Genomic DNA, 26,864 nt, shown 5'->3' on the forward strand with positions numbered 1-26,864 from the left:
TGGAAGATAAATGAGGCTTTGCAAAGCCCAGAATATTTTTTTTCTCCTTGGATGGAGGCAGAAATATGAGCCCCAGTATGGGAGGGAGCAGCAGTGGTGTAGTACTTAAGTAAGAGCAGGTGTACTCTAATCTGGAGGAACCGGGTTTGATTCCCAGCTCTGCCGCCTGAGCTGTGGAGGCTTATCTGGGGAATTCAGATTAGCCTGTGCACTCCAACACAAGCCATCTGGGTGACCTTGGGCTAGTCACAGTTCTTCTGAGCTCTCTCTCTTTTGGAAGAAAGAGGGAGGGCCTTCGCTGTGGGTGAGGTGACAGACCAGCTGTTTTCCAGAAGAGGGAGAGAGTGTTGTGCTGGCAGTTTTCCAAGAAGATAAACCAACAGTTTGATGAGAAACACTAGTGGGTAGGAAAAGGAAGAGAAGAAAATGAAACAGAAAGCTAGAGAACTACAGAGCTAGAAGGGGGAGGGTATCAGCTGAGATAACTTGGCAGTGGGTAGGCCCCATAAAAAGCTTTGTGGTGGGAGGAATAAGCCTAGGACGGCCAGGCTCTACCCCTTCTCCACCATGCTCCAGTGATCCCACACAAAGACACACACACACAAATCTGGCTGCTGAAAAGACTCAGCCGTGCGACGGCTGCGGCAACATCGCAGGTGCATGCCCCACTGAAATGAATGGGGTGGGAGGGTTTGACAAGCATGTACTTGTGCATTTCCAAGGGCACTGTACCAGAATGTTCCCCCAGAGACAGCAACCGCTTCAAGGGTGCCCACGATGGGCACAACATGTGTCGATCGAAGAGGCCTGGCAACATACTGCATGCCTCTGCGTCACTGCCGTTTTTCACATCATCTCTAAACATTACATTCTTTGTGGGGAAGGGCGTTAACCCACAAGCTGCCTTGGGGCAACTGAAGTACCAAAGCAAGGGGGAGGCCTGCCCACTGCCTGGGAGGGGGGATTAGGGAGGGAGGGAAGGGCTGGCTAAGCACATTCCAGGTGATAGCCAACACAAACAGCCCGGCCTCTCGCATGGTGATTGCATGAACTGGAAAATCCATTAAGCCAAGGCTCAGGTGGGCGATGAGAAATCAGACTGACATTCTGGCCCCATTCCGCCAGCACTGGTCTCGCAGGGACTCTGCTGGCAGACGCAACACCAAGAGCAAATGGATTTCTCCCTCACCCGCAACCTCCAATTCTCTTCTTGAATGCGATGAACAACATAGAAGTTGAAGAGTTTCACTCTCCTAAGTAGGAATGCTCCTTGTGTTTCCTGGCAAGACTGGCAGGATAGCGGGGGAGGGGAGGAAGTATCTCTGCATTCAACAGCCTTGCAACAGGCAGAAATTCAGCCGGTGCTGTTTTCCTCTGGCATGGGAAATGCAGGGCTGAGGGAATTTTCAAGTGTTGTTCCCTTTGGCTGGGAGAGGAGTCTCATTTCAGGTAGCTGGGAATGGTGTCTCACTGCTGGAGGGCCCAGGGAGCCTCTGCCAGCCAAGGGGAGGGAGGGACCAATGGTAGGACTCCCAAGGAGTCAGCTTTGGTTTTCCACAGCTTAGAGGAAGTAGCAACTCTGTTTAGGAAGGAGACACCTGGTGTGCTGTGGTAGTGAGAGGGTTGGACTAGGCCTGCTCTGTTCCGTTCTGCTCTGCATTTGCAGTGGCAACACAGTTTACACTCCACAAAGGGCATTCCCTATGCCAGTGGTGGCGAACCTATGGCACTCCAGATGTTTATGGACTACAATTCCAATTGGCCATGCTGACAGGGGCTGATGGGAATAGTAGTCCATGAACATCTATGGCCCTATGCTTTCCCTCCATTTTACCTCATGCCTTCCGGCATCCCCCTTCCCTCCGAGAGTACTTTTTGCCTGCTCAAAAAAAACCAGTAGTAGGTATGCTACAGAGTTACAATGCTACAGCAATATACAGTAGAACCTCGGTTTTCACTGCCTTCGGTTTTCATCGGTTTCGGTTTTCATCAATTTTTTCAGTGAAAAATTTGTCTCGGTTTTCATCAATTTGCCTCCATTTTCATCAATTTGCAGTAAGGTGCAGGGGTTTGTGGAGAAAAATCACCCAGACAAAGCTGTTGCAGGCCGTGTCTGCAACTTGTTTAATGACAATGTCTTGCCCCATTTCAGACAAATCTTAAAGAGGCGTCAGAAACAGACCTCTTTGGACAGCTTTCTGGTATGACATTGGTCCGCTGGCTCTGAAGCTGGTCCTAGTGTTATTGTTTGTTACTGTTTTCAGCATTAAACACTAAGTTTATTCACCAAAAAATGTGTTTTTGGTATGTTTTTTGGAGTGCCAAGAATGGATTAATTGGATTTACGTTGATTTCTATGAAAAAGTTTGCCTCAGTTTTCATCGGTTTCTGTTTTCATCGATTCTTTTCGGACAGATTACCAATGAAAACCAAGGTTCCACTGTACCTACTACCATACTTTCTTTAAAAAAAAAAACTGTCCAAAAAGCCATGGCCGTTTCCGCACGGCCTCCTTGCGCCCCCACGCCGCCAAGAGTGCGGGCGGCGTGGGGGCGCAAGCCCGTTCGCATGCTTGCATGCGAACGGGAGAAGCGGAGGCCAGCAGACGGCAGACGGCTCCGCACGGAGCCGCCTCTGCGCCCTCCCCCGCCCCACTCACAGTGTCCTCCTCGCTGCCCTCCGACCCCTGAGGTCGGAGGACGTATGGGCGACGCCCGCAGGCCATCACGGGAGGACACCGCGGAGTGGGCGGAGACGAGAAACAGTGTCTTCCCCGGCGGCGCTGTTCGCGACTGGGCACAAGAAGACGCCTTCAACAACAACCCTTTAAAGAGCAGCCAGGCAGCTTGACGCCGCCCTGGGGGGAGGGAAGAAGAGTCAGGTCGCCGCTGCTGCAACGGCGGCCTGGGGGCGCCTTTTTTGGCGCCCCCAGGCCGTCATAAATGGGCCGTGCGGAACGGCCCATCAGAGGGTGGGGAGGGGTGGGAACGGCATGAGGTGAATAAGACTGTACATGGGCCTGAAAATGTGCACCTTCCCAGCTACACAGTGACCAAATCCACTTTTAATATGACCTTCCTCGAAAGATCATAAAAAGGCAATGTTTGGGGTAAAAACATATGAGGAGGGAGAATTTTGCCATGCAGTAGCAGCAGCAGCCACTGACAAAAAACCTGTGCTGTTGAATGAGAGGAAATGCCCACTTGCTCTGCAACTCATTGGGAGATCTTGGGCCAGTCTTTCTCTCTCAGTCTAATTTACATCAAAGGGTTGTTATGGGTTCCCCCTGTTCGGAAGGAACAGAACCAAAGGTCTAGGATGGGGGATTCCCAAGTTCAAGTGTTTGCTTGTCCTAAAACTTACTGGGAGACCTTGTGCTTGTCAGTGGTCTTTTCCGCACAAGCCTGTTAAAAAATTTTGAGGCAGGAAATAAAACGTTTCCTCCATGGAGTTCCCATGATTTTTACCTACAAAAGTTTTATTTGCCATTTCAAAACATTTTAAATAAGTCCCCTTTTAAAATGACTATCCACTTAAAACGTTTTGAAAATGTCTTCAGTTGCTGTGCGATCTATTGACTACGTTTCCTACACTTCTCTGCTTTTCCTGGACTTCTTCCTCAGCACCATTCTTCCAGCTCGCTCTCCATTCCCCCTTGCCATTTTATTTGCTCATTATTTGCTCAGGTTTGCAATTTTTTAATTTGGGGGGAGTAATCTTCAGGGCATTGATTACAGGAGGAACAGAGAATTGTGGCAAGTAGCTTTGAGGCACTGAGGCATCCATTCAACACAGAACTCAAAACAAACGGGAAAAAGCACTTAACCATAGGCAGGAATCATTTCAAAGGGGTGAGTGTGGACATACGTCGTGGTAAAGGAGGGGGGATTCATTGAAAACATTTTCAAAACATTTCAGTTGATTTTGCGGAAAGGACCAATGTCTCTCAGCATAATCTACCTTACACAGTTCTCATGATAATAGGGGGAACCACACACAAACCACTTCAGCTGCTCAGAGAGAAACGGTGCAATAAAAGTGTAGGTCGGCAGATTATTATTTGAATTTAGCTCTCCCCAACATAAGTAGAATACGGTCCAGTGGTGGGATTCAAACATTTTAACAACAGGTTCCGATGGTGGTGGGATTCAAATAATGACTGTTAAAAAGTCTTAAAAATATATTTTAATATCACTTTTTTATTTTAAGTATTAAAAATATTAATACTTAATAAAATATTTTAAGTATTAAAAAAGTAATATTTTAAATTTTAACAACAGGTTCTACAGAACCTTTGGAACCCCCTGAACCCCACCTCTGAGAATACCCCTTCCCCACTATATTGTACTTCCTGCTTGACTATGAGGACCCAAAAATTCAACTATCAGGGGAGAAAAGCAATACAGGGTGATAGTAAGGAGGAAGGGTGACAGAGGATGAAACAAATGGAAGGAGCCAGGCAGCTAACAGACTTCACCACCACAAGATATTTCTGAACTGGAACAAGCAGGTGCCACAGTCTACAGGAGAAAAGGCATGCCACGTGACTTACACTGCAGGTGGGGGCATTTGTGGCACTTGTTCTGTCCCCAGGAAGTGCCGATGCTTCCACAGCAGTCTTCTTGCTTGGTCAGTCCTGGAAGAGGGTTGCTTCCACACTGCATTCCCAACAAGAAGGGCAAAGGCAAAGATTAGAGAAAGAGATTTCTCCTGTTCCACCCACAAGAATGTTCATGTCTAGCATGTACAAAAACCACTCTTAAAACTGGAGTGGGGAGGATGACAAATGATTTGTTCTTTGTCCTTTAAATGTTCCTAGCTCTCAGGAGATGGTGTTCAGCATTTAAAAATACAAGTGGAGAAGCCGCAGTCATGTACTTACAATAATTTCTCCTATAATCTATGTGCTAACTTGCTGTGTTGGAGTAAAAAAACTGTCTTAGACTAGTGTTTTCCTCCCCAAACAACGTTGGCCAAATGTCCCAACCGTGAACCTCTCCTGGGGTGATTTTTTCTTAATTCCCACTAAAGTTCAGAACTGCAAGAAACTGAAACTTCCACACTGCTCCAAAACAAAACGTTTCCAAGCCCTGTAGTGTCTCTACACACATGCAGGGAGAAGAAGTTTCATAGCCTTCATCCCTCATACCAGCTAGGGTTCCTTCTGACACTCTAAACCACAGGTGTCAAACTCGCGGCCCTCCAGATGTTATGGATTACAGTTCCCATCACCCCCTCCCATAATCATGCTGGCAGGGGATGATGGGAACTGTAGTCCATAACATCTGGAGGGCCACGAGTTTGACACCTATGCTCTAAACTATCTCTGATGCCCCGATCCCACTCACCATTTGTTTGGGCAATGTCTCCTGAAAGCAGCGCCCCAAAGGCTTCTGGGTGGGAGGCCTGGTATACGCAGGCTTGGGGGCCGCCGGGTGCTGGATCAGGTGCTGTTGGCTGCCTGGCCCACTGTTCTCCAAGCTGAGGCTGTCGATCCGGTGGACTTGCACAGAGGCTTCTGGTGGGTGGTGCACACGAACATTGACCAGGGGCTGGTGCATCTGAACTGGAGGGCAAAAAAATATGAACCAACAGAGAACTCCTCTTCTGATCTGCAAGCAGTTGCCCCTGATCCCAAATGATGAGGGAGGAGGAAGAAAACCTTTGGAAACTCTTAGGCCCCTTCTGCACATGCAGAATAATGCACATTCAATCCACTTTCACAATTGTTTGAAAGATAATAAGAAACGGACAATCTCAAAATGGTTGGAATATGTATGGGAACAAATACAGTTAGAAATTTTTGAGATGATGGCAAAAAATATGCTATGGCAAGAGAAATTAAGAGACATTATGAAGTTATAGACAATGTTTGAGACCTGGATGAGAGAAGCCGGATTTAACGAAGAAATCTGGGAGAAGAGAACACGGAGAATGAACCTTCTGCTGCTTGCTTGAACAACCGGGAAAAAGAAGGGGGGGAGGGAGGGGGAAAAGGGGGGAAATGTATAGTTTGAATAAATATATTGTATGTAACGGTTATATAAACATTCTATACAATGAAAATTTTTTAAAAAAACAATTGTTTGAAGGTGGATTTTGCTATTCCACACAGTTAAATCCAGCTTCAAAGTGCATTGAAAGTGGATTGAAAATGCGTTATTCTGCATGTGTGGAAGGGTTCGAAACCAGGATCTGGACCAGGGTGTACTCTATGGAAGGCACAGTGTCCAGAGTCTGGGAGGCTTATAATTCTGGGTGGCCCAACAATTTGTTGGAGTGCAGCTGCTTTTACTTTCCTAGGCTTTATTTCTCCTGTAGCCACTCCCACTTTGGAGAAACTAGTACTAAATCCGGCTTTGGGAGGAGAACAGCAGGCATCCCCTGGCACAGCAGGCCCCTTGAGTACGAGGATGCATAATTTGTAGTGGTCAGACACTTACTTTGGGGTGAAGAGCTTTTAAAGCATCTTCAATATTGGTGGCAGGATTAGCAAATGAGAAACGGGGTCCTGGTTTCAGGCTTGGGTGGGCTATTTTTCTCATTTTTCATAGCTTGGGGTCCAGTTCTGTTTTAAATCAAGCCCAAGTGACACGTTAGGGCAGCATCAAAAGCAAGGGCATATTGTCAGAAAATGGGGCCCAGGGCAAACACTGAAATTGCCCCCCCTCCCCCAGGTCAAATCTGACACCCATCTTTTAGATAACTGCACAATAATATCAGCTCAAAAATACAAGATTAATCACCCAATCTGCTTTATATTTCCTATAGAACGTACTCTGAAGCTTGGGTGCTAAGAATTTCTTAAAACAACTTTGTTAAGACTACATTTGATTTTTAATAATGCACCTGCATTTTAATTACACCAGACACTTGACTGCGTACAATCAAGGATCACATCCACACTTAAGTCATAAAAAGCGAGTCGGCAGCTGATTTCTTAATGTGCTTTTTCATACTCAGTTCTTCGTTTCATACATGATTTCAAATATTATACTGCCACTTCATATTTAAATAGCCCCTGAATAACTAAATTTGATTACTGGCTTAGCAATTAGTACAGATACATATGGAAACAAACCGGAACCATCGTATTTCTATCATTCTAAAAAGGGCCGCCTGATTGAGCCACATGTTTTCCAGCACAATAAGCAAAACAGCATCCTGTGTCAGTCAAATAAGGTGAAGTTGTATATCCCACAGTCCACCAACTAGTTACTAGTCCTTTCAGAGAAAGCCACTGTTATGCTGAAACAATTAACCAAAAAAACCCCCCAAGACTATTTTGCCAGCACAGTTTTCAACTCAAGAGTACAGTTGTTCTTAATTATAATTATTAATTCAAACTTCCTATCTATTGTTGAAGACTTTTACTGCCGGAATCACTGGAGTGTTGTGGGGTTTCCAGGCTGTATGGCCGTGTTCCAGTAGCTTTTTCTCCTGACCAGAGTGGGAGAAAGAACCACTTGTTAACCTATGCAAATGGTTCTTTCTCCCACCCTGGACATTCCACAGATATATATACTCCACTTGCTTTACTACCATCAGATCCTCTGAAGATGCCAGCCACAGATGCAGGCAAAATGTCGGGAGAAAAAGCTACTGGAACATGGCCATACAGCCTGGAAACCCCACAACACCCCAGTTCCTATCTTTTGTTTGCAAATATACAAGAAATGTAACAAAACCAAAATGATATTTGTAAGATTAATCCACTAATTCACTGAATACGTTCACAAGCAAATACTCCTAAACAATTAGATAGTTTAAAAGTCATCTAGGTTTCTTTGAGGAGGAGCATGGGAGTTTCAATTCTATCTTTCCTCAAGGCTTTTTTTTGTAACTTCATCTTACTTTATCTTACACCTCTGCATAAGGATATAGTAACGATATAATAGCATGAGCTTGCTTGCTACTCAACCCTTCAAGGCATCATCCTCAGTTTATCTTTGATATTTTATGTAGTATCTTGAATCTAGGCTGAAAGGGGATGATTACTAGTCTAAGATCACTGAGCAAAACTTGTGGCAAAGTCTGAATCTGAACTTGAGTCGCTCTGATGACACTTTGGTTCAGATAACTGGGTTCACAATATAAAGAGGAGTGGTATTCAAGAAGTGGATAAGCACGATTATTTCCTCTGCTAGATGGGCTGGTGGGTTATCTATTTTATTTTCCTTAAAGCATTTGCAGCCTGTTTTTCCCCCCTTAGAAGTCGAAGGCAGTTAACAAGACACAAACATGGTCAAATATATGTTAAAGTAAATTTTTTGCACTCTAGACAAGATAAATAAAACAGTATAGCCAGAATATTAAGATAAGGCAATTGGTCTCATAAAAATACCCATTGGAACAGAATTGTTCTAATGGCATGTCTGGAAGAGTATAATGTAGTGATCTAACAGATCTACCCAGGAGCATATTACGAAGGTATAGAGACAGAATTGAGAAGCCCTGGGAACAAATGACAAAATGTGACACACTTGCAGAAGGAAGAACCAAAGACCACACAGATCTTTCAAAGACTTTTAGCCTGATTGCACTGGGAAGTTAGAGCGGTTCCTGCACTGGGGTTCCAATGCCCAGAGGCCGGCTAAGCTGTGTGCTTTGAGTCCTCATGCACCCCATATCAGGCACCACTAAGAATGGCTAAAATGCTGGAAAGATGAGAACTTTTTTAAAACGAGCGAGCCCTGGAGACGTGCAGCTCCTGCCTTGGTCACAATCACTACTTGAGGGCCCTCTGTGAGATCAGGCTAGTCAGTCTCACTGCCTGCCTGCCTCTGCTGGGGGTGCAGCCTCATCATTCTCACTCCCCTGCATGCAGGGATATAGGTATAGATTTTTACGGGGTGGGTTCGGGTGTGGGGCCATGCCTCCACCCGCCCCTGGGGGCATGGCCACGCCTCCCCAAGTCCTACCCCCCCAGCCTCAGTCCTTATAAAAGCAGCTCTCCGAGGCCAGGGACGGCAGACTCCCCCCCTGCCCCCCCGCCCCCCACATGGCCGGCTGGCAGCTGGCAGTCCCTTCTACCCTCCCCGGGCAGAGGCGTAGCTAGGGGAAATGGAGCCCGGTGCAAAATCTGAGTTTTGTGTGCACCCCCCCATGGGCAGCCACTGTGATGCTGGAATCCACCCCCAAACAGCATCATTTTCAATGGTGTTTAAACTAGGGAGCCCAGATTCTCCTTTTAAATCCACCTTAAAGGGAGAATCTGGGGCCCCCAATTAAAACAACATTGAAAGTGATACTGCTTGGGCGTGGATTATCCCCCACCCTTAAACAGCATCACTTCCAATGTTTAAACTGGGGACCTCAGATTCTCCCTTTAAATCCATGCAAAAGGGGGTGGATTTAAAAGGAGAATCTGGGGAACTTGGGGGGGGGGGTGCTTGCTGTCAGGGGTGCAATTGTTAAGCTAGCAGCACCAAACTTTCAGGGTATCTTTAGGAGACTCTCCTGATGAGATCACCCAGGTTTGGTGAAGTTTGGTTCACGGGGTCCACATCTCCTATTAGCTCCCATTGGAAACATTGGGGGATGGGGCACCCCCTTTGGGAGTCCATAACTTTGGATCCCCTGAACCAAACCTCACCAAACCTGGGTGGTATCATCAGGAGAGTCTCCCAAAAAATCCCTGAAATTGTGGTACTGCTAGCTAGCCAAAAAACTGTGCCCCCTGCAGGCCAAAAACTAAAAAAACCACTCTAAAAATACAAAAAACCACAAAATCCAGGCAGGTGAAGCTTCGATTACATCGTATCAATGTGGGTGTGGTTAAAACCCGAAAACTTGTAAAACCTCTTTACCCACTGCCCTTTTGCCTGCATGTGCTCCAGCTCGCCTGCCAGGCAGCGCTTTTACTCATGAAGAAAGGAGGTGCTGCCTCAGCCCAGCCCAACTGTCTCATCTTCAGGGAACGTGCGCCCTCTAAGTCCATTCTGGGGCAATGTAGCTTGGCAGCCTGCTTCCTTGCATTCCAGTCCACTTGACTGACACAGTGGCCTCTGCGTCCCAGGTCCAGACATGCAAGCAAGCCCTAGCCAGGTGTACATGGCCAGCACAAAGCAGAAGCTGCAGCCAGATGCCAAGTGGCCCTGCAGTTGCCTCTCCCCCAACCGCAGACAAGGATGCCTGCCAACCTGATGAAAAAACACTTGTCATCACCTGTGACAGCCTTCCTCCTTCCTTGCAAGGAGGTGACCAGAAACCCAGTGATATGGTACACAGGGCACGTGCCCTGGCTTGCCCCACCCTCGTAACGTGTCTGATCATAAGTAGGGTTGGCAGCTCTGAGTTGTGAAACACCTGAATATTTTTTTTGGGGGGGGGGGTAGAATCTGAGGAAAGATAGGAGGGACTTCAGTGGGTTATAATGTCATAAAGTCTACCTTCCCAAGTGGCCATTTTTTCGAAGTGGCCATTTTCCCAAGTGGCCATTTTCTCCATTTTCTACAACTGATCCCACTATTACATCTGATCTCCAGGTGAACTGATTACTGTCACCTGCAGATCAGATGTAATAGTGGGATCAGTTGTAATCTTCAGCCACCATCTGGAGTTTATAACCCTGCATCAATGGCTATAAGTACTCATGTACTAATAAAATAACCACAACTGCCTAAAGCACAAGTGTTAAACTCGCGGCCCTCCAGATGTTATGGACTACAGTTCCCATCATCCCCTGCCGATGATGGGAACTGTAGTCCATAACATCTGGAGGGCCGCGAGTTTGACACCTATGGGTAAACGAACTGTTCTTGTTTATATCTAATTCACAAAAGAAAATATATTGAGATATTGTCTCATACAATCCATCCTCATCAATTACAAACATAATTACAGCTTCAAGCAACCAACTTTTGTTCCATAAATAAGCGTTTTTATTCATTTGTGGAAATACTGATATGTTTTGGGGGCTTTGAACACATGTTTATGGAACAAAAGATGGATGCTTGAAGTTGTAATTATGTTTGCAATTGATGAGAATGGATTATGTGAGACATATTTGAGATATTTTCCTTTGTGAAATAGACATAAACAGGAACAGTTCATTTATACAGTCGTGGTTATTTCATTAGTACATGAGTACTTATAGCTGTTGGTGCAGTGTGGTTTGTGTTGTATACTTCCGGTGACCCTACCCCATACTTTTCTAACTCTGGTGGAACCTCCTGGGCGTTGGAAATCCTAATCATGAGAGGATGCTGGCATTTGGGCAAAAAACAGTATTAATGTGGAAACTCCAAATGCCCCTCTGGATCTAGTTATTTTCTGAAATAACATGTAGCAGGGTATAACTGTTTGAAATGTTACATGTTTCTTTAAATTGAGAAATAAATTGTAGAAGAAAGTGGGGTGAAAAGGGGATGAGAGAGCGAGGTGATTGGTTGAGTAGAGTCTGTGCTGAACTGAATGAGAGTCAGAGAGTGTGTGTAAAACTTGGGAGAAAGACAGATGTCTGTGCTGTAGACTGACAGGGAGTCAGTCTGAGCTAAGCTGAATCAGAGTGTGTACAGAACTTGAGAGGAGGAGGAGAAGAAGAGTAGTGGTAGTAGTGGTAGTGGTAGTAGTAGTTTGGATTTATACCCCACCTTTCTCTCCTATAAGAAGACTCAAGGTGGCATACAAGCTCCTTTCCCTTCTTCTCCCCACAACAGACACCTTGTGAGGTAGGTGGGGCTGAGAGAGCTCCGAATAACTGGGACTAGCCCAAAGTCACCCAGAAAGAATGTAGGAGTGCGGAAACACATCTGGTTCACCAGACAAGCCTCTGCCACTCAGGTGGAGGAGTGAAGAATCAAACCTGGTTCTCCAGATTAGGATCCACCTGTTCTTAACCACTACATCATGCAGTAATAAATGGACACAGAGACAGTATACTGTACTGGAGACTTTCCGCACTGACAGAGTTGTACTGGTTTCTATCTAGGTTCACCTCAGTGTATCCACACTGCAACTGAGCTCAATGTTGTTTTATCTCAGTTCCCTCCCCCCTCAGAACTGCGACATCCCTGTCGCAGTTATGAACTGCACCTTTCTGCTGGAACAAGGTCGATACCGCTTCAAAGCTTTGAAGTGCGGATGCATCGAAACGACACCTCATCCGTTCAACCAATCAGGCGCCGCTTTTGTGGCATGCGCAGAACAGGAGAGTCATAACGGGCATGTAACTGTAAACTGTAAAAAAAAAGAACGCTCCTGTTTCCCATGGTAACACAAGCTCCAATCACGATCAAGGAGCGAAACAGGCAGCAAGATGATCCCGCCCACTTAGCTCGGTTCTAGGGGGCCAAGTAAGTTGCTGTGCGGACAGCCTGGAATCGCCCCCCACTGAAGGGAACCGAGTCGACCTTAGCTCCCTTCTGTAGTGCGGAAAGCCCCTGAGAGAGAGAGAGAGAGAGTCAGTCTTTGTTGTACTTTGTTGTACTTAGAGAGAGTGGATTGACGTAAAGTGAAAGTCACCTCAGCAGAAATTGTTGCCTCAGTTTCTTGAAACATTTAAGTCAAAGAACGTATATACATAACATTTTATTTTGTTAAATGTAACCTGGACTTCCACACTAATAATTTCTTCAGGACTGTGTAGCCCATCCAAACTGCTTTAAAACTCAGACACACTATTTCAAGGAAAAGTGTAAAGGGTTTGGAATTTAATTTCCTGGTGGCAGTGAAAATTAGAGAGAGAAAGGAATAAATAAACATTATTTTGAGTCCATTATATTTATTTGTAAAGAAATAAGAGGGGGCATCACACAGGGCTTAAGCCTGCTTATATAACTAATCATGCTGACTGAACTGGAAGATCCCTTCCATTAGCTGAATTGGTGGGAGTTGGAGGTACTAGTGAGAAGTACCATTGTGTATATTCTCAAAAGTTTGTCTTTTTTTATTAGACGTTTATTCCCGCAGAACAGGAGTGATGAGGAATCAGCCCCTGTAACCTGTTTTCTGTGGCAAGGCTCAGTTCTAGAGACTATTTAGCTAGAAGCAGCTAAGAGCACTATGACCAGCCCAATGAATCTAGAAATCAGATTCACAGGTAGGCTTGAGCCCCTCTGCTGAGAAAACTGAGCCCTGCTGCTGAGAAATTAAATGCACTTTTTGTGTGCGCAGAGATCCACATTTCTCCACAAGTTCCGAAAACAGAGTCTCAGTTTCTAATTAATGCACATTGCTTTCGGCCCACTTCTGCAAAACACTATCGGTGTACCTTCTGAGGAGTGTTGGCTGGGCCCCAAAGGCACCATGAAGGTGGAGTGGCTCACAGTGCCCTTTGAGCCAGGCCCTGAAGGCGAGTCGCCGTGGCTGTCAGAGATGAGCTGGACTGCATAGATGGCATGCTTGCTGGATCCCGTATCCATGGGGAGACCTTCGTTGGAGATCCGGGCCTGCTGCCCTTGGCCCTGTCGACCTACTGGCACTTGACAAAAACGACCTGTAAATTCCGGTGGGCAAAGGCAGTGATTCCCAGATGTACACTGGCCACCGTTCATGCAGGGCAGAGGGCAAACCACTGTGGAGAGGAGGGAGAGAAAGAGTTAACGTCAGGTGCACAGAAGATCTTCCCAAACCAAGCCTAGTCGGCACCCAGCCAAGCAGGGTATTATTTCTAAGGTGACCCCTGCTGTCAAGAAACTCTTCTCCAGTCTGAGATCTGTCCAGGTAAGCTATGATCACCCACCAGCAAGAGACTCTTGTTAAGAGCATCTGCTTTGCCTGCAGCAAGTCCCCGGTACAATTTGCAGGCATTCCTAGTTAAAAGATTTTAGATAGCAGATCCCAGAAATTAGTTTCCTCTGTAAAAAAAAATGTTGGTAGCCGTATTGGGACCATAGCAAAATCCAAAAAGAAAATTTTATTTATTTATTTATTTATTTATTTATTTATTTATTTATTTATTTATTTATTATTTGGTTTTATAACCCGCCCTATCCCCGAAGGGCTCTGGGCGGCGTACAACAAAGGTAAAATCACAGATCGACTAAATACAGTCAAAACCAAACAATTAAAATCCAATATAATAAATTACTAACTTATTAGCTCCCCATTTAAAACAGCGGTTGATACAAGATTAAAATCGAATCGGGCGCCCAGCAAACCCATTTTTAAACCCTCCCTAAATGGGAAGACTGCTGACTCCATCAGTAAAGATGTGAACAAACAAGGATGGGAGTGAGGGTGACCATACCGAACGTGCTGGTTACATTCCAAAGCGCCCGGTGGAATGCAACTCTGTCTTTACAGGCCCCGCGTGAACTCACTCAAGGTCCCGCAGGGCCCGGACAGCTGGAGGGGTGGGAGGTTACCTCCACCTCAGGCCAGGGCCGCAAAAGCCTCCCTGGTCCGCGTGGAGGCCAGCCATATCATTGAGGGCCGGGGACTAATAGTAATTTCAGGCCTCTGCTGAACGCCAGAGGCCTAACGGGACATATGGGGTAATGCGGTCCCGGCAAGGTACAGGAGGTCCCAGGCCGCTGTGAAGGCCTTAAAGGTCAGAACCCATATACCTTTGAAGATGATTCCTCGAATCCTCGACTGGAAGCCAGTGCGTAAGCGGCGCGAACACAGGTTGATGTGATCCTCCAAAGGCTTCCCCTGTGAGAGCAATCGAAGTCAGGAAATGCAGATTCTGGACCAGTTGTAACTTCCGGATCAACCGCAGGGGAAGGCCCGCGAGATTTTCGAAGCTTTCCAGCGTCGTATCTAACCTTCGTGAGGTGACCGTTGCTATGGATAACAGTGGCTAGGTCCGCTTTGAGAGAGTGAAGGAGCCAGCCGCTGGGCCTGACGAAGATGGAAAAAAGCAGCTCCGGGTGTGTAAGGCTTTCCACCTGGGTCTCCATTGAAAGAGACTAATCCAGGTGGACCCCCCAGGCTGCGACAGAGGAGGTCGGGCGCCAATGAGACCCCTCCCACACCGGGCAAGGCTGAAAATTCCCAACCAGATTCCCCTCGCAGGGCTGCCAGAGAATCTCCTCGCCTTTCTCGATGGATTCAGTTTTAACCTGCTCTTGTCGCGAACCAACCAGCAACCGCCTCCAAACAATGCTGTAGGAGCCGCGAGGGCTGCGACAGCTCCCCCCTCCATCGACAGAATAAATGAGCGCTGAGTGTCATCAGCGCATTCGGTGACAGGTCAGTCAGCCAAAACTCCGCGGTACTCAGCTGAGCAAGGGGTCGATATATAGATGTTAAATAACAGCGGGGACAGTAGCGCCCCTGAGGCACTTCATTGAATCGAAGTAGGGACCGCCGAGAGGCTTGGTCCCCGCACCTACACCTCTGTTGCTGACTCCTCGCCCCGAGAAACGGCAGACAATCCATTGAAGGACATAGTGCCCCGCACTCCGGAAACGGCCAGGCGGTGGGCCAAATGATTGTGGCTCGCACCACATCAAACGCTGCGTAAGATCTAACAATACCAGCAGCTCGCATCCGGGCCTCGGTCAGTTGCATAACGGAGGTGTATCATGTTGACGGGCGGTGAGAACAGTCTTCCGCCCCATGCCCAGCACGGAAGCCGGACTGGAAGGGGTCGAAAAGCCGGCGCCATCCAGGAAACCCTGAAGCTGCGTCCTTAACACTACTCTCTCAATTACCTTCCCCAGAAATCCGAAAAGATTCAAACGGGCGGTAATTGGCCAGATCACTCGGATCTAAAGATGGTCTTTTAAGAGTGGGCGGACCACCGCCTCCTTCAACCCATCCGAAAGACTCCTTGCTCTCCGGGAGGGAGCCATTGATGATATTCGACAGATGGGGGGTCGTGAGGCTCCACCCTTCGCAAGACTTAATAAGCCAGGAGGGGCACGGATCCAGAGGACAGGTAGTAGGTCTAACAGCAGCCAAGGCCCTGTCGACAGCTGTTTCCAGAGAGCAGGGAAAACTGGGCCAAACAAGGTCCGGAAGAGGGCAAGGGAGCCTCCAGTTCGCTAATTGTAGAAAATGTGGCAGGAAGGTACTGACATAGCGACGGGATTTTATCCGGAAAAGCTCATAAATGCCTCTACAGTTGATCGGCCAATTGAGAATCGATAGGGCCTGCCGATAGGGAGGTCAAAGATCCAATTATAATAAACAATTGTGCCGGGCGGAGCTAGCAGATGCGTAGAGAGATGAGGAGAAGAACGCTGGCTTCTTTTTCGTCACGCCATCTCATAGGCCTTCATAAACGCCCTATAAGATGCCTCGCGCGAGCTCCGTCACTGTAATGGTGATTTCCTCTCCACACCTGCTCTAGACGTTTGGCGCCCGCTTCCATCTGGCGAACGAGTTCCTCCATATACCAGGGGCTCGCCAGTGAACGGGGAAGTTAGAGGACGCTGGGGGGCAACAAGCCCTCGATGGCATCAGAGAGCCGTGGAGTTCCAGTCCTCTACCTGCTCATCGGGCGCGCCGCCGGGTTCAGGATCCGGCTGGGCATTCAGGAAACCAAGTGGATCCATAAGTCTCTGCTGGCGGGCAAAAATAGACCCATCGCCTAAACAGGGTTGGTGCGGCAAGTCCACCCCGACTTTCAGGGCATAAATGGTCGGACTCATGGCACTCTTATCAACAGAGGATATCGACCACATCAATCTCCAACTTCACCCAAAAGATCAGGTCCAGCTGCAGACCGGCCCTTCATGGGTGGGGCTGGGCCAGAGTTTACGAGGGAGAGGCCCAGCTGCCGCGCATAGTTGATGAGACACTCAGGTCCGTTAGAAGCGCCTGCTGTACATGAGGCGAGCGTCGACATTACGGACGTTTGGAAGCCGTTCACCCAAGACAATAAGCTCTAGGGAACCGCAACGTTTCCAGTCTGCCACCGCTCACACCTTCCAGGAGCTGTAGCAGTCCGTCTCCCGGTGCGCCAGGCTTAATCGGGTACACCAGGAGAACGGCCAACCTCTCTCCAAAGCCAACCACTCCAGGCCGCATTAACACACTCCATACCAATGATCTCCGGAACGGGACAGCCCTGGAAAGTGAATAACAGACTTCTACGGATGAACATCGCCACCGCCTTGTGTTCGAGATCGTGGAGACACATCTAAACCTGGTGGTGCGACTGTCTAGGGGGGCTACAAGCAGTCTCACCTTCACGGACCCAGGTTTCGGTGATACAGGCCAGGTCCATCTGCTGGACCCCGAGAAAATCTCGGAGAACAGCGGTCTTATTATTGATGGACCTGGCATTAACTTCAACACCAGCCGCATTTTAAGCAGCAGTATTCCTGGAGCCCTCCTACCACCTTTGTTCCTCGGGATAGGTCGGAGGTCAGAAGGCATACGAGCTTGTCCATATCTCAACTGCCTTCTATCATTCGGTCGCCGCCTACCGCTATATTTGCCCCGGGTCTCCATCGTAATTTACTCGGGGATCCCTAGCCCCAAATTCGGTGCCCCCATTTTACAACAGTCTTCCCAAACCCAATAGCCTCACTAAATTCACAATATGCAACCCCAAAACTTAATCCTAAAACCAAACCTGCCACTAACATGAAACAACACCCTTTTAACAAAAATTACAGACTACAGGCAGGCTGGGCAAAAATCTAGTCGCATCTGGTAACCAGTGCAGGGCTAAGCTAATTGCCTGTTAGCCTTGGTCTCATCTCCTATAGCACAACTACACTAACTACACTAACAATACCTAAAAAAATTATAACAATCCACAGAACAGATAGATGAAGTCATTAAATCCAAGGCCGATGTTTCAACGGCAGTCCTTAGTATTTTTCCCAAGGAAACCAAAGAAAGAGGGTGTCAGTTCTTAATGAGAGGAGCTGCTGGTACCAGATCCTCACCCTCTTAACAGAAGCAGGGATGTAATCTTCAATAGTAAGGCTGCACAGTCTACACAGGCCCCCAGTGGACATACAGCTAAAGTGGGGCATCCATAAGGGCCGGGCGTGCAATTCACACCACCTACTAAGGCGGCCACACCTGCGCAGACAGCTGGAACTAAGAATAATCCTGTAGATCTGATGGCACACCAACAGGCAAACAGGGCAGCAGCCCGGGACTTCTGTCAACTCAGTCACCCTGGCCAGATCTTGAATACAATGCCCAATTGCCGGAAGTTGCTCGCGTACATAAATCCCGCCCGGTCCTCTCACTACCAGCCGGGGAGATGATAATCAAGGAGAATAAAAGTGCCAACAGTCAAAAAGTCAACAGGCACCTGGGGTCTATCAGCTCCCCACTGTATAATTAGTCCAATAGGGCAATTCCTGCTGCCCACTCCCTTGTAGATATTGGGAGTTCTTCGTCCCGCCTTCCAACGCCTCTTCTGTAATCTCATTTACATACATTGATTGGGTAACGCCACCTACAGACACGGCACGCTGCAGGTGCCACGAGAGATGGAAGTTTTTGAGTCTGCGAGGCTGCAGCTCCTCACAACGGGGCGTCTTGCTGCCGCCGCGCCCGGCTCGTTCCAGCCACGGAGCTCCCAGCCACGGAGCTCCCAGACAAGTCGCGTGGCCGCTTCCCGCAGGCCTTCACTCGGGAGGGGTCCCGGTCCAAACTAGCTAAAAAGCAGGCTGGAGTCTCTCCCACCTCTGACCTGCACGGGCGCTGGTGGTGGCTGTTGTCGCCACCGGGTCACGCTTCCTCTCTAGGGCTTCGCGCCATGCTGGCCTCGGGCCGGGTCCTGAGAGTGAGCCAGTACAAGGCCGCGAGAGCCGTAGTGTGCTTAAACTTCCCCAACGAAGGAGATGAGACAGGCAAGCAGCGGGAGGAGCAGAGAAAGCCAGGCAGCACATACCGTCGCCTCGTCTAATTCTGTCTTGTCCTGCTGGTACAACGTCTAAATAGCCACCAAGAAGATGAATAACGGTGGATAGAAGGCTAAAAGAAGGTTTAAAAGTAACCATTTAAGCTAATGTAGCGGAGCCCCGCTGACAAGCTCCGTCGCGGGCGCCATCTTGAATGTTGGAGTTTTTAGTTGTTCCCCTTGATTGTATTTCAAAATCCAAACTTTTAAGGTTAACCAAAGTCACAAAACACATTGATTGCATTAGATTGCATCCGAGCCTGCTATCTCTGCCTTGAGACCCTGGAGAAACACTACTGGTTAGAAGAAGAGACAACGGTCTGACTTGACATAAGGCAGCTCCATGTTTTCATATAGGCACTTTGCACATCTTGAATGCCCAGCTGCAATTAAATCCTTCTCGTCTGACATGAAACACTGTCCCTCAGGGAGCGGAAGATGTCCGGTTAAGGTTATCTTGTACTTTTTGTGTCAAAACATTACAGTGATTTCAATGGTCCATGTAGATTAGGATCTCTCCTTCCACCTCCCCCCAGTATAGACCAATCTAAGGCCCAGTTCACACATACAGAATAGTGAGGCAGGAATGGGTGGTAAAATGAACTATACCACTTCAGACAGCAGGCAGAAGATCAGAGAATCAGGCACACAAGGACAAGTGTACAATTAAAAACTCACAGGGAATAAGAGGGAATATTAAAAACTCAAGCAAGCTAGGCTAGCTTTCTTCTTTAAAAGTATTTTCTTTCTTAAACCCAAGGAAACGCCCAAAACTGAATTTCACCACCTACAGTTTAACATGGCAGAGTCCTGTCTGTTCAACCTCCTCTGGGAAAAGTGCAGTCAAGTTGCAGAGATCCTGTAAGTCTTTCAAGGTAAGAGTCTACAAAGGTAGTTTGGTTCACCACTCCCTGCCTGTCTGTAGCCACCGCAGATTTTCTTGACATTCTCCCATCCAAGTACTAAACAGGTTTGACCCTGGTCAGATGCGCCTGGGCCATCCAGGGTGTTTTTTTAAACTGTCAAGTCACAGATGATTTACAGTGACCCTGCGAGGTTTCCAAGGCAAGATATGGTCAGAGATATTTTGACATAGCCTGCCTTTTCATAGCCATCCTCATCGTCCTTGGTGGTCTCCCGTCCAAGTACTAACCCCACTTATTAGGCCCCTTCTGCACAGGCAGAATAATGCATTTTCAAACCACTTTCACAACTGTTTGCAAGTGGATTTTGCTGTTCTGCACAGCTTCAAAGAGCATTGAAAGTAGTTTGAAAGTGCATTATTCTGCATGTGCGGAAGGAGCCTTAGCTTCTGAGATCTGATGAGATCGGGCTATCCTGGTCTATCCTGGTCAGGCATCCAGATTTTTACCACCGAATTTTTCTGCATGGGACAACCAGGCCTGACTCTAGCATAGAACAAGCAGCCCTTTGAAGAGGTACACGTTGGCACACACAGACACAAACACAAGGACAGGTGTAGAAGAGGGAATTTATTTGGATTTAAAAATACCTACTTCTTCTCCCTCTGCGCCAGACAGCCGTCAATGACAAATGACCCTGCGGTATCCCTTCCCCAGAGGCCAAATAATTGGGCAAACAACCCCCAGACAGCAGCGGGGGGTAGCGGAAGCTGCACTGCTCTGATTAAGCTGCTGGCACTTTAGAAACTTTGCCAAGGAAGAAGCTTCGGTTATGACAACATTTCAGCCTGTCTGAAGAGTCTGAGCCCTGCCTCTGAGTCAGCAGCCCGGAAGCTGGCAAATAAGCCCCTCCAACACACACGGCCCCTCCTTGCGCATTCGTCAGCTTCTGCCTGGTCGCCCTGCCCAAACACCTCCATTCATAAAACAAATAAGAGCAAAACCCAGCAACAAAGCAGGGCCTGAGCCAGCAGGGAAAGGTTTGAGGCCTTCCCCAGGCATATGCTTGTGTTTGCCAGTAAATCCCTTCACCTCATAGGCAAAGCAAGGCAATCCATTTCACACCTTAGGCCCAAAGAAGGCCAGGGTTGGCAGGCAAATCAGTGTGTGTGTGTGTGTATGAAAGACTTGGCTTCCTCAGTATCCGAGCAGGGCCAGGCCCAAAGGCTGACTTCCTCCCAAAGTAGAGCTGCCACATTTCAAGGTGGGGCTGCAAAGAAAGGCACAGAAACCTCAGCCATTTCCTCAGAACCACCAGAAGCTTCTAGAACTGTCTCGCCAAGTGCAAGGTTTTCTGAGTATTCTGACATCTGTGAATCATTAGTGTCAGATACGTACGATCAAAACTTGGCTTTATTTTTTTTTTAAGTTTAGAAACCTTTGCTTATTTTTAGCACACACGTTCCTTAAATAACTTGTTAAAATTTGCCCACATTTCCTCTAAGCTCCCTACCAGGCTCAGTCATGGTAGCTAGAGAAGGGTTTTTCTTTTCTGAGAGTCACTTACATATCATACAGAAAAATCTACTCTGTGACAGCAGAAATCTTGGTTGGGCCTGATCCACAAACCACCAATTAATGTTTATCTTTTCTTGCGCCGCAGTAATCCATGCAACAGTCCCCTCCAGATTGGATTACTGTTAACTCACTCTACACTGGCCTGCCCTTGAGGTTGATCCAGAACATGGCAGTATGCCGGTTAGAGAACATATCAAACCTGCACTCTGGTCAGCTGCATTGGTTGCAAGTTGAGCTCTGGATCACATTCAAGGTTTTAATATTAACTTTTAAGGCACAGGTGTCAAACTCGTGGCCCTCCAGATGTTATGGACTACAGTTCCCATCATCCCCTGCCAGCATGATGCTGGCAGGGGATGATGGGAACTGTAGTCCATAACACCTGGAGGGCCGCGAGTTTGACACTTATGTTTTAAGGCCTTGAGCAGTTTTGGAGCGCCACACCTTCGGGACCACCTCTCCCCATACTGCCCATGGAGAGCTCTTCGCTCATCTGGATGCAACCTTCTGATGGTCCCTAGTCCCAAGGACATTCGGTCAGCCTCAACCAGGGCCAGGGTTTTTTCAGCCTTGGCCTCGGCCTGGTTGAACTCCCTCCCAGCTAACAGCAGGGCCCTGCGGGACCTTACCCAGTTCCACCAGGCCTTTGGTTGAGGCAACCATGAGTCCGTTCCAACTTAATGGCCTCCTGACCCTCCCGCTACCTTCATTCTAGACCAAGCAGTGGTGTACCACTACAAAACCTGCCCTGGGCGCTGCATCCCCCACCACTGCCGGTTCCCCATTGCCTGGAGGCAGGGAGAGTTTGTGGGGGTGGGGGGAGGAATTTGGCCTGGGGCTGGGTGCAAGGGGAAGCAAGGGAGGGGCGGGCCATACAAGGCAGTGGGTGGTGCAAGGCAGCAGGAGGGTGAGGTGGTGAGTCAGGGCAGCACAAGTGCAGCAGCGGGGAGAGAGGGAGGTGGTGGGCTGAGGTGAGTGAGGGCCGGGCAAGATGGTGGGCAAGCAGAGGCTGGTGGGTGGGGGCGCAGGGGGGAAGAAGTGGTCAAATGTGCCCTCCATATGACCGAGGTGAGTGGCACTTGGGTCACAAGACCCCCAGCCCCCACGAGATACGCCACTGCGTCCATGTAGCTGAGAACTATTATACAAACGGGACAGGGATGTTTTGATTTGACATATAGTTAGGCCAGTTGGGGTTTATGGCAACATATATTTACCATCAATATGGTTTTACAGTGTTTTTAAAGTCTAATTTTAATTATACTGTTTAATTGATAACTCCACTTTGAAGTGTGCTTGTAAGCCACCCTGCGCCCAGCCTTGGCCAGGGTATCAAATTTAATAAAATAAATAAATCTTATCCCCAGAAAATTTCCTATTCTCATTCTAACTAGGCATTTTACAGTATTTCCTATGATGCGAGCATTTGGATTTAAGAGGCGTACTGAAAATCAGGGTGGGAGAAATTGGGTTCCTGAGAAGTACACACATCAGTTTGTTGCAACAAAACTGAGTCTTGTGGCACCTTAATGGATCTTACCAGAAGTTCCACTTCACCTTGTCTGAGTTTCCTACCCACAGTAGCAGCTATCTGGAATGAATTTCAGCCACCCTAGTTTTAGGACCCTTGGCATGGCTGTTTGTTTGCTTTGGTAAAAAAAACTCTTCTTCCTTCTTTTGCCAGTAGAAAAAGAATCCAATTAAACAGATGAGTTGTGGCATACTCCACAAAATAAATCTGTTAGTCTTGAATGTGCCGCAGGGTTCTTTACCGAAGTCAGTAAATTGCTGCTTAATATTCCCACTCTGAACACAACCAACACAAGACTCCGTTGTTGGTTTTTAAAGTATCCTTCACCGAGCTGTAACTTTTGGATTTAAAATTCCAAAACTTTGGCAGGTCTTGATTTTTTTTACAAATGCCCTTTCAGATCTCCTTCAGAGGCACTCCGATGGTCATCTGAATACCTGGCAATGCACAGCTTGTTTTATTTGCTAGGGGTAAATTCAACCTCTCAGTAAAAAAAATTCTGTGGAGATTGGTTCCATTATATGACTTTACTCCACTTTGAAGTGGGAGACTCTTGAAGTTCAAACGCCAGCTGGGTTGCATTCATTGGATGGTAGCCTCAGATGCTCCCATTCCCACTTGTGGGAGAGTTTTGACAGCTGATATGAAACTTCCCAGTGTGTTAACAATCAAAGCCTATTTCAGGGAGTGTTCAAATGCTCTTTCAGCATTCAGCTCTCTCCCCACCAGCGATGACACAGCAGTTTTATAACAAAGTTTGCAGCACTTAACGGAAGACTTTAGAATTAGAATTCTTTAGACTTTAGAATTAGAATGACTTAGAATTCGTCCTCAGGTTCACTGTCAGTGTTGAACTCAATAGAAACTTGGGATGGTTAGTTCTCTACAAAAACTGTTTCTCCTGATAGTTGTATGTAATCATTCATATACTTCCTGCTTTGCTAATCCATCAACCATTAGGCACACTCCTTGCTCAGTGTAGGGTTGCCAACTCTGGCTTGAGAAATTCCTGGAGATTTAAGGCATGGAGCCAGAGGAAGAAACTTAAGCAGGGCACAATGTCACAGAGAGCCATTTACTCCAGTAGATTTCCCTCCACTTAACATTTATTTCCTGTACTGTATATGTTTTTTTAATCAGTTTTTTTACTATTGTTGTACTGTTGTCTATGCCAATAAAGGCTTGCTTGCATTTACTCCAGAGGAACTCAACTGATCTCGGTTAGCTGGATACCAGTTGTAATTCCAGAAGATCTTGAGCCACCATCAGGAGACTGGCAAGCCTAGCCACTCTTTTGACCAACTCTTCTTCTTGTTTGTGTTCTGTAATGTTACCAAACATGTCCGTGTCCTCCACATCACCCAGTACTTGATCCTTTAAACTGAAGAAGTTGGGGATCGAACCTGGGACCTTCTGCTACAGCATGGCTCACAAAAGCTTAAGCCACAACAGATATATTGTCGAAGGCTTTTACGGCCGGAATCACTGGGGTGCTGTGTGGTTTCCAGGCTGTATGGCCGTGTTCTAGCAGCATTCTAGCAGCACACACAACAGATAGTTGGTGTTTAAAATGCCGTAAGAAACTTAATTGCTTTAGCTGTGGTGCCTGTTTCTGGGAAGTCAGGTGGGATTCCAGGTTGCCAGATCCAGTTGCTGGAACCACAGATTTACACGAACTTTCCACAAATTACAGTATTGTTTCTGTAACACCTCGTTGGTATCTTGAGAGGTTATAATTGAGCCATGTTAATTGATGATGATGATGATGATGATGATGATGATGATGATGATGATGATGAATTAAATAGGCTGTCACTCCCTTTTCAGGCTCTGGGCAGTGTACAGCAAACATACAAACATTTCACTAACAGCAGTAATATCACACCCAACCTAGTTACATCATTAAAATATCCAAGAATACATCAACAACCCAGATGGCAAATTCCTTGTCAATTTCTACAAAACAGTAAAAAAAAGCCTACCACATGGTAGGGGATAGGTGAACATTAATAATTGATAATTAATAGTAATGGTTGATAGTAAATGGGGGAAGCCTAGATTTATTTTATATTTTATTTTATCTTCAAATTTATACACCGCCTCCTCCCCGAAGAGCTCTGGGCGGTGAACATCAGAATAAACAGCAATAAATGGAGCAAAATTATGAATCATAAATAAATAGTATGGCTCCATGAACCATTAAATCATTAAAACCATAAAATACAGATGGTAACCATAGCTACCTCAACCATATCCCTGGCAGAATAGCTGTCTTACAGGCTTTGCAAAACTGCTCTTAAGCTGCACAGGGCCCTGGTCTCCTCGGACAGAATGTCCTACCAGGCCCTGGTTGAGGCAAGCCAGACTTCCTTGGTGCCAGGGATCACCAGTCAGTTGAAATTTGATGAACAAAGTGCTCTTTGGGGGACGTACCAGGGGAGGTGGTCCCGTAAGTACACTGGTCCCAGACAGTTTAGGGCTTTTTATGTGCATTCAGCATCCATTTCTTCTTCTCGGTCACATATTAATTCAAATTATATATCCAGCAAAGTTGAAATGCTTCTCCCACTGGTCTCTGAACATCTCCATTTTTTTAGCTGTATTGGTTTTCATTTCTTTATCTACACTGATAAAAGTCTGCTTGTTCAATATGATGGGCATCGTTGGCTCAGGACAGCAAATGCCTCATTAGGGGGTGCAGAGGTCAATTTGCCTTTGAGGAAATGGAGTGTGTGATTACAACACTCAAGTAGGTACCGCAACAGAGCAGGCACTGGGATTTGCTGCAAAAAATGTGGTCCCTCAATTTGTGTCTTTGTTGGGTTGTCCATTCTTACTGGAGGGTAGATGCTTCAAGTTGGGGGTGGGAGGAAGAATAAAAACCCCTCCCAAAAGCCTGTAAAGAGTCGTCTTCCAGGAGAGGCTGTAAATCCTCAACTATGCACTTTGAAAGCTTTGTTTGCTTGCTGATTTTATTCAGTTCATATAGGCCACCCTTCCCCATACGGGCTCAGGGCAGCCTACAACATTAAATTATAACAATAAAATTAATAATATTTAATTATCAATATCCCAGCACCATTAATCTCCTCTGAGGGATAGACAAACCAATCAAGATTGTACCATCCATTTGTCAGTTCACTTTTTTTTTTGGGGGGGGGGGGTGGTGGATAAATTTTACAGATATTCATCCCTGTCTTAAGAACTGGTGCTGATGCATCTCTATGCTAGCACTTGGCAAGAGTCAACAAACTGTGTGGTGTTTCATGTATGGTAGCTAAACACATGATATCAGCTGAAAGCCAGAGTAACACTGTGGTTAGAGTGTCAGACTGGGATCTGGGAGACACAGGTTCAAATCCAACCTGCCATGGAAATTGTCTGGGTGATCTTGGTTCAGTCAATCACTCTCCTCATCTCATCTCACAGGCTTAGTGTTATAAGGATAAAACAGGAGGGGGAAATATGGTAAGCCGCTTTGAGTCTTTATGGAGGAGAAAAGCAGGGAACAAAGAAACTACATACATGAAGGTAAGCGTAGTCGTTGGTTGTTTCTGCTATAAATTGGTGTTTGAAGGCATTCCTAGTTAAAAGATTTTAGATAGCAGGTCCCAGAAATTAGTTTTCTCTGTAAAAAAAAATGTTGGTAGCCATATTGGGACCATAGCAAAATCCAAAAAGAAAATCCAAGCTTTTAAGGTTAACCAAAGTCACAAAACACATTGATTGCATTAGATTGCATCCGAGCCTGCTATCTCTGCCTTGAGACCCTGGAGAAACACTACTGGTTAGAAGAAGAGACAACGGTCTGACTTGACATAAGGCAGCTCCATGTTTTCATATAGGCACTTTGCACATCCTGAATGCCCAGCTGCAATTAAATCCTTCTCATCTGACATGAAACACTGTCCTTCAGAGAGCGGCAGATGTCCGGTTAAGGTTATCTTGTACTTTTTGTGTCAAAACATTACAGTGATTTCAATGGTCCATGTAGATTAGGATCTCTCCTTCCACCTCCCCCCAGTATAGACCCAGCAGCTCTACAGGAATGTGCAGAAGTCACCAGCTGCCATGACTGCATAGATTAGAAGTTCAAGCCCAATTAAATTTCTAAAAGGCTTCCTTCCCA

At 46.9% G+C, this 26,864-nt stretch overlaps 1 protein-coding gene across 2 annotated transcripts in view; it reads right to left on the reverse strand.

Moving 5' to 3' along the window:
• Positions 1 to 26,864, reverse strand: part of LTBP3 (latent transforming growth factor beta binding protein 3) — a 62,387-nt gene that overhangs the window by 24,797 nt on the left and 10,726 nt on the right. For both annotated transcript variants that reach the window (XM_048514508.1, XM_048514517.1), the window contains exons 2-4: positions 13,214 to 13,516; positions 5,349 to 5,566; positions 4,553 to 4,658 (exon numbers count right to left, since the gene is read on the reverse strand). In XM_048514508.1, the coding sequence (XP_048370465.1) occupies positions 4,553 to 4,658; positions 5,349 to 5,566; positions 13,214 to 13,516 (627 nt within the window). The remainder of the gene's footprint in view (positions 1 to 4,552; positions 4,659 to 5,348; positions 5,567 to 13,213; positions 13,517 to 26,864) is intronic.

This window comes from Sphaerodactylus townsendi, linkage group LG01 (genome assembly GCF_021028975.2).
Source record: "Sphaerodactylus townsendi isolate TG3544 linkage group LG01, MPM_Stown_v2.3, whole genome shotgun sequence".
Lineage (NCBI taxonomy): Eukaryota > Metazoa > Chordata > Lepidosauria > Squamata > Sphaerodactylidae > Sphaerodactylus > Sphaerodactylus townsendi.